Source organism: Oncorhynchus clarkii, chromosome 16 (assembly GCF_045791955.1).
Source record: "Oncorhynchus clarkii lewisi isolate Uvic-CL-2024 chromosome 16, UVic_Ocla_1.0, whole genome shotgun sequence".
NCBI classification, from domain to species: domain Eukaryota; kingdom Metazoa; phylum Chordata; class Actinopteri; order Salmoniformes; family Salmonidae; genus Oncorhynchus; species Oncorhynchus clarkii.
Genome location: NC_092162.1, coordinates 21,037,378 through 21,055,024, shown reverse-complemented (window position 1 = coordinate 21,055,024; position 17,647 = coordinate 21,037,378). Strand labels below are relative to the sequence as shown.

The window sequence follows — 17,647 nt, the reverse complement described above, 5'->3', positions numbered from 1 at the left end:
AAGTCCCAGAATGTACCAACTGTTACCACCTAAGTTTCTACCAGGTAAATACCAGTGGAAACTGTCAAATGCGAATGGTTAGGTATGGAACTAGTCCGTACGTTACCTTAGTGAACCATAGGAAGTCCTGCATCAGTGAGCTGGAGTAGGAGTCATCTATCTCTACGATGGGGATCTGGTCCTCAGGCGTCACAAGTACGTTGTCATCTCGGTAGAATATAGACGTCAAGTAGAGACCTCTGGAGGACAATAAAGACAAATCAGAGTCAGTTAGTTTTGATAAATTCTCCAAAGTCACTAATTCTCAACAGCACAATGAAGGTCTCCTTGAACTATTAATTCTCACAATAGCCTATAGGTAGAATGGCATTTGAGATTATATTTTGTGGCATTCGAGATTATATTTTGTGGCATTCGTAGCATTTATACCAGTCAAAAGTTTGGACATACCTACTCATTCAAGGGTTTTTCTTTATTTTTACTATCTCATACATTGTAGAATAATACTGAAGACATCAACATAATGAAATAACACATATGGAATCCTGCTAGTAACCAAAAAAGTAGCTACTCTTTGCCTTGATGACAGCTTTGCACACACTTGTCATTAAATTAACCAGCTTCACCTGGAATGCTTTTCCAACAGTCTTGAAGGAGTTCCCACATATGCTGAGCACTTGTTGACTGCTTTTCCTTCACTCTGTGGTCCAACTCATCCCAAACCATCTCAATTGTGTTGAGGTGGTGTGATTGTACAATTCAACCATGAAGGCCTTATTCACGCAGTCTCCTCTGAACAGCTGATGTTGAGATGTGCCTGTTACTTGAACTCCGTTCAGCATTTATTTGGGCTGCAATTTCTGAGGCTGGTAACTGTAATGAACGCATCCTCTGTAACTCTGGGTCTGCCTTTCCTGTGGCGGTCCTCATGAGAGCCAGTTTCATCATAGCGCTTGATGGTTTTTGCGATTGCACTTGAAGAAACTTTCAAAGTTCTTGAATTGTTCTGCATTGACTGACCTTAATGTCGTAAAGCTGGTATTCCTCCCAGGGGTACGCAAAATGCTGTCAGGGGTACGGCAAATAAAAATGTGATTCACATTTTCAAACAGTCCATTTATATTTTCCAACGGGGCTATACATTTGGGTGAGTTTTGGGACAATGCTGGGGGAAAAGGCCAAAAAAAAGATACAGACAATGCCTTCATCAGTGACATGGCAGGAGATGTGTTGAAACAATTACTGCTGCACATACAAGCCAGTGAATTCTATGCGTTACAGCTGGATTAGTCAACAGACGTGGCGGGCCTGGCATAGCTCCTGGGATATGCCCGTTGCAAGCAGTTGCTCCCGACGCCACTTGGGTACAATGCAGCATCCACCGAGAGGCTCTTGCTGCCAAGGGAATGCCTGACAGCTTGAAAGACTTTTTGGACACTACAGTGAAAATGGTTAACTTAAAGGAAGGCCCCTGAACTCTCGTGTATTTTCTGCTCTATGCAATGTTATGAACAGGCCCCCATTAACATCGACAGGACTGTAGTGGAGCGGTTCGAGAGTTTCCACATCCCCAACAAACTATCATGGTCCATACATACCAAACACACCAAAACAGTCGTGAAGAGGGCACGACAAAACCTTTTCCCCCTCAGGAGACTGAAAAGATTTGGCATGGGTCCCCAGAGCCTCAAAAGGTTCTACAGCTGCACCATCGAGAGCATCCTGACCAGTTGCATCACTGCTCGGCATCTGACCGTAAGGCGCTACAAGAGGAATACCTTTGTGAGAATGCTGTTCATCGACTACAGCTCAGCATTTAACACCATAGTACCCTCCAAAGTGGTCATCAAGCTCGAGACCCTGGGTCTCGACCCCGCCCTGTGCAACTGGGTACTGGACTTCCTGACGGGCTGCCCCCCAGGTGGTGGGGGTAGGTAACAACATCTCCACCCCGCTGATCCTCAACACTGGGGCCCCACAAGGGTGCGTTCTGAGCCCTCTCCTGTACTCCCTGTTCACCCACGACTGCGTGGCCACGCACGCCTCCAACTCAATCATCAAGTTTGCGGACGACACAACAGTGGTAGGCTTGATTACCAACAACGACGAGACGGCCAACAGGGAGGAGGTGAGGGCCCTCGGAGTGTGGTGTCAGGAAAATAACTTCACACTCAACGTCAACAAAACTAAGGAGATGATTGTGGACTTCAGGAAACAGCAGAGGGAACACCCCCCTATCCACATCGATGGAACAGCAGTGGAGAGGGTAGTAAGTTTTAAGTTCCTCGGCGTACACATCACAGACAAACTGAATTGGTCCACCCACACAGACAGCATCGTGAAGAAGGCGCAGCAGCGCCTCTTCAACCTCAGGAGGCTGAAGAAATTTGGCTTGTCACCAAAAGCACTCACAAACTTCTACAGATGCACAATCGAGAGCATCCTGTCGGGCTGTATCACCGCCTGGTACGGCAACTGCTCCGCCCACAAACGTAAGGCTCTCCAGAGGGTAGTGAGGTCCGCACAACGCATCACCGGGGGCAAACTACCTGCCCTCCAGGACACCTACACCACCCGATGTCACAGGAAGGCCATAAAGATCATCAAGGACAACAACCACCCGAGCCACTGTCTGTTCACCCCGGTATCATCCAGAAGGCGAGGTCAGTACAGGTGCATCAAAGCTGGGAACGAGAGACTGAAAAACAGCTTCTATCTCAAGGCCATCAGACTGTTAGACAGCCACCACTAACATTGAGTGGCTGCTGCCAACACACTGACTCAACTCCAGCCACTTTAATAATGGGAATTGATGTAAAATATAGAATTAGTGTCACGTTCTGACCTCTATTTCCTTTGTTTTGCATTTATTTAGTATGGTCAGGGCGTGAGTTGGGTGGGCAGTCTATGTTTGTTTTTCTATGTTTTGGGGCAGTTCTATGTTTTCGGCCTAGTATGGTTCTCAATCAGAGGCAGGTGTCATTAGTTGTCTCTGATTGAGAATCATACTTAGGTAGCCTGGGTTTCACTGTTTGTTTGTGGGTGATTGTTCCTGTCCTTAGTGTTAGTTTGCACCAGTTTAGGCTGTTTCGGTTTTCATTACGTTTATTATTTTGCACTGTTTGTATTTAGATTCGTGTTGCTATAGTCACAATAAACATGGATCGCAATCTACACGCCGCATTTTGGTCCGACTCTCCTTCTCATATAGAAAACCGTTACAGAATCACCCACCACACTCGGACCGAGCAGCGTGTTAACAGGCAGCAGCGAAAGGAGGACGTTATGGACAGCAATGGCATGGAGTATACTACTTGGGAGGAGATCGACAGGTGGGCGGCCGACCCAGGGAGAGTGCCGGAGCCCGCCTGGGATTCGATGGAGCAGTGCGCGGAAGGTTATCAGAGAATGGAGTTGGCGAAGCAGGCACGGCGGCGCAGAAGGAAGCCCGAGAGGCAGCCCCAAAAATTTCTTGGGGGGGGGCTAACAGGGAGTATGGCTACGCCAGGTAGGAGACCTGGGCAGACTCCCTGTGCTTACCGGGGGGCTAGAGAGACCGGACAGGCACCGTGTTATGCAGTGGTGCGCACGGTGTCTCCAGTGCGGGTGCATAGCCCGGTGCGGTATATTCCAGCTCCGCGTGTCGGCCGGGCTAGATTGAGCGTCGAGCCTGATGCCATGAAGCCGGCTCTACGCAGCTGGTCCCCAGTGCGTCTCCTTGGGCCGGCTTACATGGCAACAGCCTTGCGCTCGGTGTCTCCGGTTCGCCTGCATAGCCCAGTGCGGGCTATTCCACCACGCCGCACTGGCAGGGCGACCGTGAGCATTCAACCAGGTAAGGTTGGGCAGGCTCGGTGCTCAAGAGCTCCAGTGCGCCTGCACGGTCCGGTCTTTCCAGTACCACCTCCACACCCCAGCCCTCCGGTAGCAGCTCCCCGCACAAGGCTTCCTGTGCGTGTCCTCGGCCCAGTACCACCAGTGCCAGCACCACGCATCAGGCCTACAGTGCGCCTCGCCTGTCCAGCACTGCCGGAGCCTCCCGCCTGTCCGGCGCCTCTGCCGGAGCCTCCCGCCTGTCCGGAGCCTCCCGCCTGTCCGGCGCCTCTGCCGGAGCCTCCCGCCTCTCCGGCGCTACCAGAGCCTTCCTCCTCTCCAGCGCTGCCGGAGTCTCCCGTCTGTCCGGCGCCTCTGCCGGAGCCTCCCGCCTGTCCGGCGCCGCTGCCGGAGCCTCCCGCCTGTCCGGCGCCTCTGCCGGAGCCTCCCGCCTGTCCGGCGCCTCTGCCGGAGCCTCCCGCCTGTCCGGCGCCTCTGCCGGAGCCTCCCGCCTGTCCGGCGCCGCTGCCGGAGTCTCCCGCCTGTTCGGCGCTAGGAGAGCTACTCAGCCCAGCGTTGCCGGAGCTTCCCGTCTGCCCAGCGCCATCTGAGCTTCCCGTCTGCCCAGCGCCAGCGCCGCCCGTCTGCCCAACGCCGCCAGCGCCGCCCGTCTGCCCAGCGCCGCCAGTGCCGCCCGTCAGCCAGGAGCCGCCAGTGCCGCCCGTCAGCCAGGGGCCGCCAGTGCCGCCCGTCAGCCAGGGGCCGCCAGTGCCGCCAGTCAGCCAGGGGCCGCCAGTGCCGCCAGTCAACCAGGGGCCGCCAGTGCCGCCCGTCAGCCAGGGGCCGCCAGTGCCGCCAGTCAGCCAGGGGCCGCCAGTGCCGCCAGTCAACCAGGGGCCGCCAGTGCCGCCAGTCAGCCAGGGGCCGCCAGTCAGCCAGGGGCCGCCAGTGCCGCCAGTCAGCCAGGGGCCGCTAGAGCCCCTCCGCCCGGAGCAGCTGCCCCTCTGTCCCGAGCAGCTGCCCCTCTGTCCCGAGCTGCTGCCGCCCCTCTGTCCCGAGCTGCTGCCGCCCCTCGGTCCCGAGCAGCTGCCGCCCCTCTGTCCCGAGCTGCTGCCGCCCCTCTGTCCCGAGCAGCTGCCGCCCCTCTGTCCCGAGCAGCTGCTTCACCTCTGTCCCAAGCAGCCCCTCTGTCCAGTGGGGTCATTGAGAGGGGTGGGCATGGTGAGTAAGCCACGGAGGCGGACAATAAGGCGGACTAAGACAATGGCGAAGTGGGGTCCGCGTCCCGCGCCAGAGCCGCCACCGCGGACAGACGCCCACCCAGACCCTCCCCTATAGGTCAAGGTTTTGCGGCCGGAGTCCGCACCTTTGGGGGGGGGTACTGTCACGTTCTGACCTCTATTTCCTTTGTTTTGCATTTATTTAGTATGGTCAGGGCGTGAGTTGGGTGGGCAGTCTATGTTTGTTTTTCTATGTTTTGGGGCAGTTCTATGTTTTCGGCCTAGTATGGTTCTCAATCAGAGGCAGGTGTCATTAGTTGTCTCTGATTGAGAATCATACTTAGGTAGCCTGGGTTTCACTGTTTGTTTGTGGGTGATTGTTCCTGTCCTTAGTGTTAGTTTGCACCAGTTTAGGCTGTTTCGGTTTTCATTACGTTTATTATTTTGCACTGTTTGTATTTAGATTCGTGTTGCTATAGTCACAATAAACATGGATCGCAATCTACACGCCGCATTTTGGTCCGACTCTCCTTCTCATATAGAAAACCGTTACAATTAGCCACTTTAAACAATGCTACTTAATATAATGTTTACATACCCTACATTATTCATCTCATATGTCTACGTATATACTGTACTCTATATCATCTACTGCATCTTTATGTAATACATGTATCACTAGCCACTTTAAACTATGCCACTTTGTTTACATACTCATCTCATATGTATATACTGTACTCGATACCATCTACTGCATCTTGCCTATGCCGTTCTGTACCATCACTCATTCACATATCTTTATGTACATATTCTTTATCCCTTTACACTTGTGTGTATAAGGTAGTAGTTTTGGAATTGTTAGTTAGATTACTCGTTGGTTATTACTGCATTGTCGGAACTAGAAGCACAAGCATTTCGCTACACTCGCATGAACATCTGCTAACCATGTGTATGTGACAAATAAAATTTGATTTGATTTGATTTACAGAGGGTCGTGCGAACGGCCCAGTACATCACTGGGGCCAAGCTTCCTGCCATCCAGGACCTATTTAATAGGCGGTATCAGAGAAAAGCCCATAAAATTGTCAGAGACTCCAGTCACCCAAGTTATAGACTGTTTTCTCTGCTACCGCATTGCAAGCGGTACCGGAGCGCCAAGTCTAGGACCAAAAGGCTCCTCAACAGCTTCTACCCCCAAGACATAAGACTGCTGAACAATTGATCAAATCGCCACTGGACAATTTACATTGACCCCCCCCCTTTTGTACACTGCTGCTACTCGCTGTTTGTTTGTTATCTATGCATAGTCACTTCGCCCCCATCTACTGTACATATACAGATTACCTTAACTAGCACACTGACTCGGTACCGGTGCCCCCTGTATATAGCCTCGTTATTGTTATTCTTATTGTGTTACTTTTTATTATTACTTTTTATTTTAGTCTACATGGTAAATATTTTCTTCTTCTTGAACTGCACTGTTGGTTAAGGGCTTGTAAGTAAGAATTTCACGCTAAAGTCTACACTTGTTGTATTCGGCGCATGTGACAAATAAAGTTTGATTTGATATGGGCAGCGACCATGTAACGCTTTTACAACATACAGAAGTGTGCTGGTTATCAAGGGGCAAGGTATTGAAAAGTTTTTTTTATTAATGAGAGACGAGCTTAAAGTTTTCTTTACTGACCATCATTTTCACTTGTCTGACCTCTTGCATGGTGACGAGTTTCTCACACGACTGGCCTATCTGGGGAATGTTTTTCACCTGAATGATCTGAATCTAGGATTACAGGGACTCTCCGCAACTATATTCAATGTGCGGGACAAAATTGAGGCTATGATTAAGAAGTTGGAGCTGGGCCTGTACTGCAGCGCCAGCTGTGCCACCAGAGACTCTGGGTTCGTGCCCAGGCTCTGTCATAACCGACCAGGAGGTCCGTGGGGCGACGCACAATTGACATAATTAGCATCGTCCGGGTTAGGGAGGGTTTGGCCGGTAGGGATATCCTTGTCTCATCGCACACCAGCAAATCCTGTGGCAGCAGGACCAAGGTTGCCAGGTGCACGGTGTTTCCTCTGACACATTGGATGCGCGCTGTGTTAAGAAGCAGTGCGGCTTGGTTGGGTTTTGAATCGGAGGACGCATGACTTTCAACCTTCGTCTCGACCAGCCCGTATGGGAGATGTAGCGATGAGACAAGATAGTAGCTACTAACAATTGGATACCACGAAAAAGGGGTAAAAATGTATTAAAAGAAAAAAAAAGAAGTTGGAGCTCTTCTCTGTCTGCATTAACAAGGACAACACACAGGTCTTTCATTGTATGATTTTTTTGTGATTTTTTTACAGACAATTTCAAATGTGATATAGCGAAGCACCTGAGTGAGTTGGGTGCGCAATTTAGCAGGTTATCCCTTCCATGCCCTGCCTCCAGTCCACTTACCAATATCAAGAGAGCCTCATCAAAATTTCAACAAGTGGTTCTGTGAAAATGGAATTTAATCAGAAGCCACTACCAGATTTCTGGATTGTGCTGTGCTCAGAGTATCCTGCCTTGGCAAATCGCGCTGTTAAGACACTGATGCCCTTTGCAACCACATACCTATGTGAGAGTGGATTCTCGGCCCTCACTAGCATGAAAACTAAATACAGGCACTGTATGTGGAAAATGATTTAAGACAGACTCTTTCCAATACAACCCAACATTGCAGAATTATGTGCATCCTTTCAAGTACACCCTTCTCATTAACCTGTGGTGAGTTATCCACAATTTTCTATGAACAAATAAGGTTTTATATGTAAGATGGTTAAATAAGAAGCAAAATTATTGATTATTATTATATTATTATTTGTGCCCTGGTCCTATAAGAGCTCTTTGTCACTTCCCACGAGCCGGGTTGTAACAAAAACTGACACTCATTCTTATGTTTAATAAATGCATTGTATAGTGTGTGTGTGACAGGCTTACAATGATGGAAAAAAAACAACATTTGAGAGTGCGCTGACCCTTGTGCTAGAGAGGGTACGCAGCTGGAGGTTTAACATTTGAAGGGGTACGGGACTATAAAAAGTTTGGGAAACACTGTTTTAAACTCTATCTTCAGAGTTCGTAAAGTTAGGTGACCTAAACTGGGATATGCTTAACACCCCGGCCATCCTACAATCGAAGCTATCTAAATCTAAGTCAATCTAACACAAATTATCAAGGAACCTACCAGGTACAACCCCAAATCTGTAAACATGGGCACCCTCATAGATATCATCCTGACCAACTTGCCCTCCAAATACACCTCTGCGGTCTTCAACCAGGATCTCAGCGACCACTGCCTCATTGCCTGCGTCCGTAATGGGTCCACGGTCAAACAACCACCCCTCATCACTGTCAAACACTCCCTAAAATACTTCAGCGAGCAGGCCTTTCTAATCGACCTGGTCCGGGTATCCTGGAAGGATATTGACCTCGTCCCCAGTAGAGGATGCCTGGTTGCTCTTCTTAAAGTGCTTCTCACCATCTTAAATAAGCATGCCCCATTCAAAACATTTTTAACTAAGAACAGATATAGCCCCTGGTTCACGCCAGACTTCACTACCCTTGACCAGCACAAAAACATCCTGTGGCGTTCTGCATTAGCATCGAATAGCCCCCGCGTTATGCAACTTTTCAGGGAAGTCAGGAACCAATATACACAGGAAAACAAAGGCTAGCTTTTTCAAACAGAAATGTGCATCCTGTAGCACTAACTCCAAAAAGTCCATGGAGAATAAGAGCACCTCCTCCCAGCTGCCCAGCCTGCACTGAGGCTAGGAAACACTGTCTCCACCGATAAATCTACGATAATGCTTTCCACCTGGCTACCCCTACCAACAGCTCTGCATCCCCCGCAGAAACTTGCCCAAGGTCCCCCCCCCTCGCTTCTCCTTCACAAAAATCCAGATAGCTGATGTTCTGAAAGAGCTGCAAAATCTGGACCCCTACAAATCAGCGGGGTTAGACAATCTGGACCCTCTCTTTCTAAAATTATCTGCCGCAATTCTTGCAACCCCTATTACTAGCCTGTTCAACCTGTCTTTCATATCGTCTGAGATTACCAAAGATTGGAAAGCTGCCACGGTCATCCCCCTTTTCAAAGGGGAGACACTCTAGACCCTAACTGTTACAGACCTATATCCATCCTGCCCTGCCTTTCTAAAGTCTTCGAAAGCCAAGTTAACAAACAGATCACCGACCATTTCGAATCCCACCCTTCCTTCTCCACTATGCAATCTAGTTTCCGAGCTGGTTATGGGTGCACCTCAGCCACGCTCAAGGTCCTAAACAATATCATAACCACCATCGATAAAAGACAGTACCGTCCCCATCGACTTGACCAAGGTTTTCGACTGTCAATCACCATATTCTTATCGGCAGACTCAATAGCCTTGGTATCTCAAATGACTGCCTCGCCTGGTTAACCAACTACTTCTCAGATAGAGTTCAGTGTTTCAAATCGGAGGGCCTGTGGCAGTCTCTATTGGGGTGCCACAGGGTTCAATTCTCAGGCCTACTCTTTTCTCTGTATATATTAATGATGTCGCTCTTGCTGCTGGTGATTCTCTGATCCACCTCTACGCATACGACACCATTCTGTATACATCTGGCCCTTCTTTGGACACTGTGTTAACAAACCTCCAATGCCATAAAACACTCCTTCCGTGGCCTCCAACTGCTCTTAAATGCAAGTAAAACTAAATGCGTGTTCTTCAACCGATCGCTGCCCGCCCGACCAGCATCACTACTCTGGACGGTTCTGACTTAGAATATGTGGACAACTACAAATACCTAGGTGTCTGGTTTGACTGTAAACTCTCCTTCCAGACTCACGTTAAACACCTCCAATCCAAAATTAAATCTAGAATCGGCTTCCTATTTCGCAACAAAGCCTCCTTCACTCACTCTGGGAAACATACCCTCGTAAAACTGACTATCCTACCGATCCTTGACTTTGGCGATGTCATTTAAAAAATAGCCTCCAACACTCTACTCAGAAAATTGGATGTAGTCTATCACAGTGCCATCCGTTTTGTCACTAAAGCCACATATACGACCCACCACTGTGACCTGTATGCTCTCGTTGGCTTGCTACATATACGTCACCAAACCCACAGGCTTCGGGTCATCTATAAGTCTTTGCTAGGTAAAGCCCCGCCATATCTCAGCTCACTGGTCACCATAGCAACACCCACCCGTAGCACGCGCTCCAGCAGGTATATTTCACTGGTCATCCCCAAAGCCAACACCTCTTTGGCCGCCTTTCCCTCCAGTTCTCTGCTGCCAATGACTGGAACGAATTGCAAAAGTCAATGAAGCTGGAGACTTATATCTCCCTCACTAACTATGAGCATCAGCTGTCAGAGCAGCTTACCGACCACTGCACCTGTGCACAGCCCATCTGTAAATAGCCCCTCAACTACTTCATCCCCATATTGTTTTTTTGTTTTTTTTGCTCTTTTGCACTCCAGCATCTCTACTTGCACATCATCATCTGCACATCTATCACTCCAGTGTTAATGCTAAATTGTAAATATTTTGCCACTATGGCCAATGTATTGCCTTTCTACATTCGCACACACTGTATATAGATTTTTCTATTGTGTTATTGACTATACGTTTGTTGATCCCATGTGTAACTCTGTGTTGTTGTTTTTGTCACACTGCTTTGCTTTATCTTGGCCAGGTCGCAGTTGTAAATGAGAACTTGTTCTCAACTGGCCTACCTGGTTAAATAAAAGTGAAATAATTTTTAAAAAAATAATAAAGTAATGATGGACTGTCATTTCTCTTTGCTTATTTGGGTTTCCCCGCCTCAGTGGCTGGGGACCCTAGCAGAGGGCCCCGAATGGATGGGAGATTCCGGCAGCACCGGACAGGCGGGAGACTCCGGCTTCGCCGGAGAGAAGGGCGGCTCTGGCAGCTCCTGATTGACGGACGGCTCTGGCAGCTCCTGACTGGCGGGCGGCTCTGGCAGCTCCTGACTGGCGGGCGGCTCTGGCAGCTCCTGACAGACGGACGGCTCTGGCAGCTCAGGACAGACGGGCGGCTCTGGCAGCTCAGGACAGACGGGAGACTCTGGCAGCTCAGGACAGACGGGAGACTCTGGCAGCTCAGGACAGATGGGAGACTCTGGCAGCTCAGGACAGACGAGAGACTCTGGCAGCTCAGGACAGACGGGAGACTCTGGCAGCGCTGGACAGGAGGGAGCACCTGGAGGAAGGAGACGGAGAGACAGCCTGGTGCGTGGGGCTGCCACCGGAGGCCTGTTGCGTGGAGGAGGCACCGGATAGACCGGACCGTGGAGGTGCACTGGAGGTCTCGAGCACCGAGCCTGCACAACCCTACCTGGCTGGATACTCCCCGACGCCAGGCCAGTGCGGGCGAGGTGGAACAGACCGCACTGGGCTGTGCTGGCGAACCGGGGACACTGTGCGTAGGGCTGGTGCCATGTACCCCGGCCCAAGGAGACACACTGGAGACCAGATGCGCTGAGCCGGCTTCATGGCACCTGGCTCGATGCCCACTCTAGCCGATACGAGGCGCTGCGATGTAACGCACCGGGCTATGCCTGTGCACTGGGGACACCGTGCGCCTCACGGCATAACACGGTGCCTGCCCGATCCACCTCTCTCCACGGTAAGCACGGGGAGTTGGCTCAGGTCTCCTACCTGACTTAGCCACACTCCCCGTGTGCCCTCCCAAGACATTTTTGGGCTGCCTCTCATCCTGCCGCGCTGCCGTGCTGCCTCCTCATACCACCGCCGCTCAGCTTTCGCTGCCTCCAGCTCTGCCTTGGGGCGGCAAAATTCAACCCAGCCTGTGCACAAGGTCCTTCTCCTTCCAGAATCTCCTCCCATGTCCATGAGTCCAGAGATTTCTGCTGCTGCCCGATACCACGCTGCTTGGTCCTGGTTGGTGGGTGATTCTGTAACGGCCGTTGCGGTGGAAGAAGGTGAGGACCAATGCGCAGCGTGGTAAGTGTCCATATTTTTAATAAAGTAATAGAACACTGAACAAAAACAACAAAGTGAAGGAACGAAACCGAAACAGTTCTGTCTGGTGCAGATACAAAACACTCAACAGAAAACAGAACATAGACTACCCACCCAACTCACGCCCTGACCATACTAAAACAAAGACATAACAAAAGAACTAAGGTCAGAACGTGACACTTACCTTGTCACAACACAATTGATTGGCTCAAATGCATTAAGAAGGGAAAAAAAATCCACAAATGAACTTTTAACAAGGCACACCTGTTAATTGAAATGCATTCCAGATGACTACCTCATGAAGCTGCTTGAGAGAATGCCAAGAGTGTTCAAAGCTGTCATCAAGGCAAAGGTGGCTACTTTGAAAAATCTCAAAAATAAAACATATTTGATTTGTTAAACACCGTTTTTGTTACTACATGATTCCATGTGTTATTTCATAGTTTTGATATCTTCACTATTATTATACAACGAGAAAATAGTACAAATAAAGAAAAACCTTTAAATGAGTAGGTGTATCCAAACTTTTGACTGGTACTGTAGGTGTGAAAATAAATCATCTCATGAAAGTGACGATGGAAGGCAGGAGATATAAGAAGGTGTAAAATGCTTAAATACCGTTTCAAGCTTTTAACAAATTTGCTGGTAGGCTGGAAGAGGTGGCGCAGGCTTTTGGATACGGAATGTTTCCTCACATGTGGAGGGGCTTTGCACTGCTCTGAAAGGATGACAGGGTCAAGACAGTGATTAATAGAACTACTGTACCAAGCCAAAGACCCAGTAAGAATTCACAGTAAGAATTTTCTTCGGTGCATCACTGTTAGGAATGGATACTGCATCCTGTGTCCCACAGCTTAGGTGCACGCACAGTAGTGTAGTGGAATGTGTTGGTCATTTCATGTGTTCTATTCAGGTTAGGTCAGTTGACACATTCACACACACGCTGAAGCAGACTATAGGGCCAGAGGAAACCAGCCTTTCTAAGTGCAGTCACAAAGGGGGACTGTGTGTGTGTGTGTGTGTGTGTGTGTGTGTGTGTGTGTGTGTGTGTGTGTGTGTGCGTGCGTGCGTGCGTGTGTGCGTGTGTTTACCTGGACAGATAGGAGGTGTCAGAGCCTGCCGTATATAGATATAGAGACCTAAAAAGACGTACTGGGGGGACGGAGGGTGGGGCAGGGGGTTACAGGAGGAGGAGGTGGAGGGGGTAACCCTTCGTCTTTCACTGACAGGGAGGTCAGTTCTCTCTGAGGGGACATGTTTATTTTTAGTGGGCCTGGGGGGGTGGGAGGGGGGGCAAGTGAGATAATGTGCTTTACAATTCATTAGAACCTGCGGGGTCCCCCCCTACACAGAAGCCCTGAGGCAATCTCACTCCGGCTCAGGCCACTTAAGTCAATAAATCCCCTATTCAGGAGAAATGAACACATTTTATTTTCATGAGACGAGTCATGGTGGAATAACAAGAAAACGAGCTGCAGTTCACCTCGCCCCCCCCCCCCCCCCCCTTACTAGAGCCCCCCCTCTCCAACAGCCCTCTTACCGCCCTGACACTGAGTAAGACAGACAGGTATAGCCGTCCGCTGGGGTGCCTGTGTTAGTCAAGGCCCCTTTCACAGTTTAATTAATAGTGTTTGGAAAAGGGGGGTGCGGGTGGGCAGTTTTTTTGGGGGGGGGGGGGGGGGGCAGACAGGGGTCCTGGAGGCCTGTAGGGGGACCAGGCTGCAGCCAGTCAGTGTTAATTTATAGCCCTCAAACTAGAGTCAAGGCTCCGTCTCTACAAGAACAACAAACATGACCTGGGACAGACGACCTCGGCTACCGTGCGTGAACTGGAAAAGCCTGGCCAGGGGACTGAATGCTGACTATTATATAGATTATTACTGATGACTATACATGACATGCTACATACATTATATCATTATGCTATATGTATATATATAGTAGGCATAGTATACACTGCTACTCCCCTGATTACTATATGTGACATGTTACGTCATTATGCTACGTATATAGAGTAGGTATATACGTTTATACATAGTAATAGTTTACTATACAGTATATGCATATACTATATATCCTACCATTTCAATATAGGGCTGAGCTGACTGACTGACGGACTGACCGACTGTTTTGTTGTGAAACTGGATTCACAACCACCAGAGGAAATCTTCTATGTTATCAGGCCTTAACATTCAATTATCGAGCCAATTTACTGTCAGAGGTATTTTGGAAACAAAAGCAAAAGGAGCAATTGAACAAGAAGCATAAACCAAAGCACAGTGAAGCATTGAGTGAGATCTCCAAGATATATTTGCCATTGAATATGCTCCCACTCCAAGTGAGAGACCAAGGAACATTATTCCGTTTGGGAAAACTGCTTACTTGGGGGTTCATTTCAGTGTGGCACAAAGTGTTCAGGACTCAAGTTTCCCTTAACCACAGACCTAGGATCAGACTACTACAGCCCCGGTCTAACCTTAACATTAAGGAGGATTCAGAAAGGTCTGATCCTGTATAAGTAGTAGAGATGACTTATACTACATGTTGAGGTAGCCGAGAAGAGAAGACGGGGAGACTCTTTATACCGTGGCACACACAGTGGCGGTGCGTCTCTTTAATCTGTCCCAGTAGCTGGTCTAGCGCCTCCTTCTGTCCCCGCTGGCGAGGTGCGCGGCCGTCAATCTCCCTCCAACCTGCAGATACATACAGAAACAATGAACAATAAATACAAATGTGGTGCCACCTGGGGTGCCACCGACAGCCATTGTGCCCTTGAGCAAGGCACATACACCGCAAACTGTGCCAGTGAACTATCAATGTCATAAACCTGCATTACATGGAAATAAGGGGGGGGGGGGGGGAAACATGGTGTGTGTCAGTGCCACCTCAGTGTGAGAAAGCTGTGGTTGGCTAAGAGGGAGAGACAGCTCCAGTGTCTGCTGCTGCTGCCACTTGGAGCGAGCCGACTGAGAGCACTCAGTGTGTGCAGACCTGTCCCTCCCTCTCCCCCCTATACATACGCGGGCACACGGCGACTGAGAGATGCAGGAGTGCAACACGCCACACGCCTCACCCCGCCCACATACTGCACGCACACACACACACGCACACACACACAGCGCCTACAGTACACAAACACGCACACACACATGCACACACACACACGCGCACACACACACACACACACACACACACACACACACACACACACACACACACACACACACACACACACACACACACACACACACACACACACACACACACACACACACAGCCTACAGTACACAAACACACTGTACACCCCCCTACACACACACACACACACACACGCACGCACACACACGCACGCGCACACCGCCTACAGTACGCAAACACACTGTACACCCCCCTACACAGACAGACACACTACACATCCCTCCCTCAGTCCCACTGTATACACAAGGGGTAAACAGTTTAGTATAGACTCTCCCTCTAGATAGAGAGAGTGTGGCAGCAGTGGCCCGCAGAGGAGTAGAAAAGGAAGGAGGGAGGGAGGATGATGTGCTGGTGATAAGACGGCAGCAACAGCGGCGTCTTGGTTATCCCCCGTGGGCCCCTGGAGGCTGGGTGAAACACCGTGAGCTCTATTCCCGGAAAGGTTCCTGTCCTGACTGGACAACTAGCCTCTTTAATGGCCCCGGGCGGAGAGAGAGGTCCTCGTATAAGGGCCCCACTGTTGTGCCTTTACGGCCCCAGCTCTCACAGACATGCAAATATTTCCAGTGGTAGCCCCAGATGGAAAACACAAACACGCAACCATCGAAATTAGCTCGAAGGGAGGGCAGAGAGGTGGGAAGGGGGTGGTTGGGGGGAGAGAGAGGGAAAGCCCAGGCTGACTCTCTCTCTCTCACTTTCTCTCTCTTTCTCTCTCTCTCTCTCTCTCTCTCTCTCTCTCTCTCTCTCTCATATATACAGGGAGAGATACAGACATGCTCTACACACTATACAGACTTGCACAGGCAAATTCATACACACTTTGGTATGTTTGTATGTGTTTACACCTTTTTCCTCAAGCACAGAAACACACAAACATGCTTAAAATGAACACACACAAACAAGTGCAGACAAACAAATACGTATGTGACATACACAATAACACATATACATCGAACGTGTTCCAAACGCAGGAGTACACAATGTCTATTCTGCTGTCATACACTGCAGTTTCCTTTCGCTCTCTCTCCCACCATGGACATTCAGTTTGGTCAGGTGTTGAAAGGAAAAGTCAACAGCAGTTGACGCACTTTGAGGTTTTTACGCACAAGCTCTAAAACTCATCCCACACCACGATGTCGGGAATCCCACTCGGAATGTGGAAACGACTGCGGGTCGGGTACATCTCAATAATCTAATTTGGCTTCCTCTCCTCGTGTCCTAACTGGGAGAGAGAGAGAGAGAGAGAGAGAGAGAGAGAGAGAGAGAGAGAGAGAGAGAGAGAGAGAGAGAGAGAGATCGAGAGATCAAGAGATCGAGAGAGTGAGAAAGAGACAGTGAGAGACAGGAAGAGACAGACTTTGAAAGACTGAGAGGGAAGGAGAGAAATAGAGAGAAGGAGAGAGGCCGAGGTGTTCTGACCATTCATCTCCTCAGCTGTTGACTTGACTGTTGACACCACCCATTGGCTGATCTCATTAGTCACACAGCTAAGGTTACACACACTGACGTCCGGCATTAGACGGGGGTCCGGTACCCTGCTTCTGGCCAGGGGGGGTCTAGCTGCTAACCACCAACCACCTAACCACCCAATACCATGGAAGTTGGTAAGAGGGAGTTAAGCAACGCTGAAATGACGTTGGCGTTGGAAATTCGGCTCAGACGACACGCTTGATGCGGGTTCAATGAGAACAGCCCGACGCACGAACGGACACACAGATGAGGGGATAGAGAGGGGGACTTACTGGAAGGGGAGGCGCAGGATGGGGTGGAGTTCTGGGCAGGACCCCATCCCTTCATGTTGAAGGCAGACACCTGGAAATAGTAATATTCACCCTGCCACAGAACAACACAAAGAGATGGCATTAACACAATGCACTAGGAAATAATAAAACGAAGTACATGAAACAAAATAAATGAAATATTATTCCTATTAAAGGGTCTTTTGAATTATTTGCGATAAAGTGACTCTAATAGTGATGCGGTTGACAAATGATGTATTCTCTTTCATAGCATATACATTGGGCGGTAATGTTTGTCCCTGCATGTCCTCATACTGTCTGTGTGTGTGTGTGTGGGCGGCATGGCGACAGAGCCTAGAGAACCTATATGCACCGGGGGATTTCTCCTGCACAATAATGTCCCCGGAGCGTCTGTCTGTCTATGTGCCCGTCTAAAATGAAAACCATAAATCAGGTTATATATTGCGTGCGTGTGTGTGTGTCTGGCTGAGCTCCCTTATGCAATGACGGGAGCTGAGATTTTAAACAATGAAATGTGTTTGAGCAGTTTATTTTACAGAGCTCTAACTCTTTCTGCCCTAATTTAAATGTGTGTGTGTGCGTGTTACGTGTGTGTGTGTGTTTATAGTGTGTGTGCTCAGATGACTAGTGACT

The 17,647-nt window shown here is 49.5% G+C and overlaps 1 protein-coding gene across 1 annotated transcript in view; it reads right to left on the bottom strand.

Moving 5' to 3' along the window:
- The window catches only part of LOC139368186 (ankyrin repeat and fibronectin type III domain containing 1b), a 283,187-nt gene that overhangs the window by 6,718 nt on the left and 258,822 nt on the right, over window positions 1–17,647 (bottom strand). The window contains exons 12-15 of the mRNA XM_071106820.1: window positions 16,997–17,087; window positions 14,642–14,749; window positions 12,675–12,774; window positions 107–239 (exon numbers count right to left, since the gene is read on the bottom strand). Of these exons, the coding sequence (XP_070962921.1) occupies window positions 107–239; window positions 12,675–12,774; window positions 14,642–14,749; window positions 16,997–17,087 (432 nt within the window). The remainder of the gene's footprint in view (window positions 1–106; window positions 240–12,674; window positions 12,775–14,641; window positions 14,750–16,996; window positions 17,088–17,647) is intronic.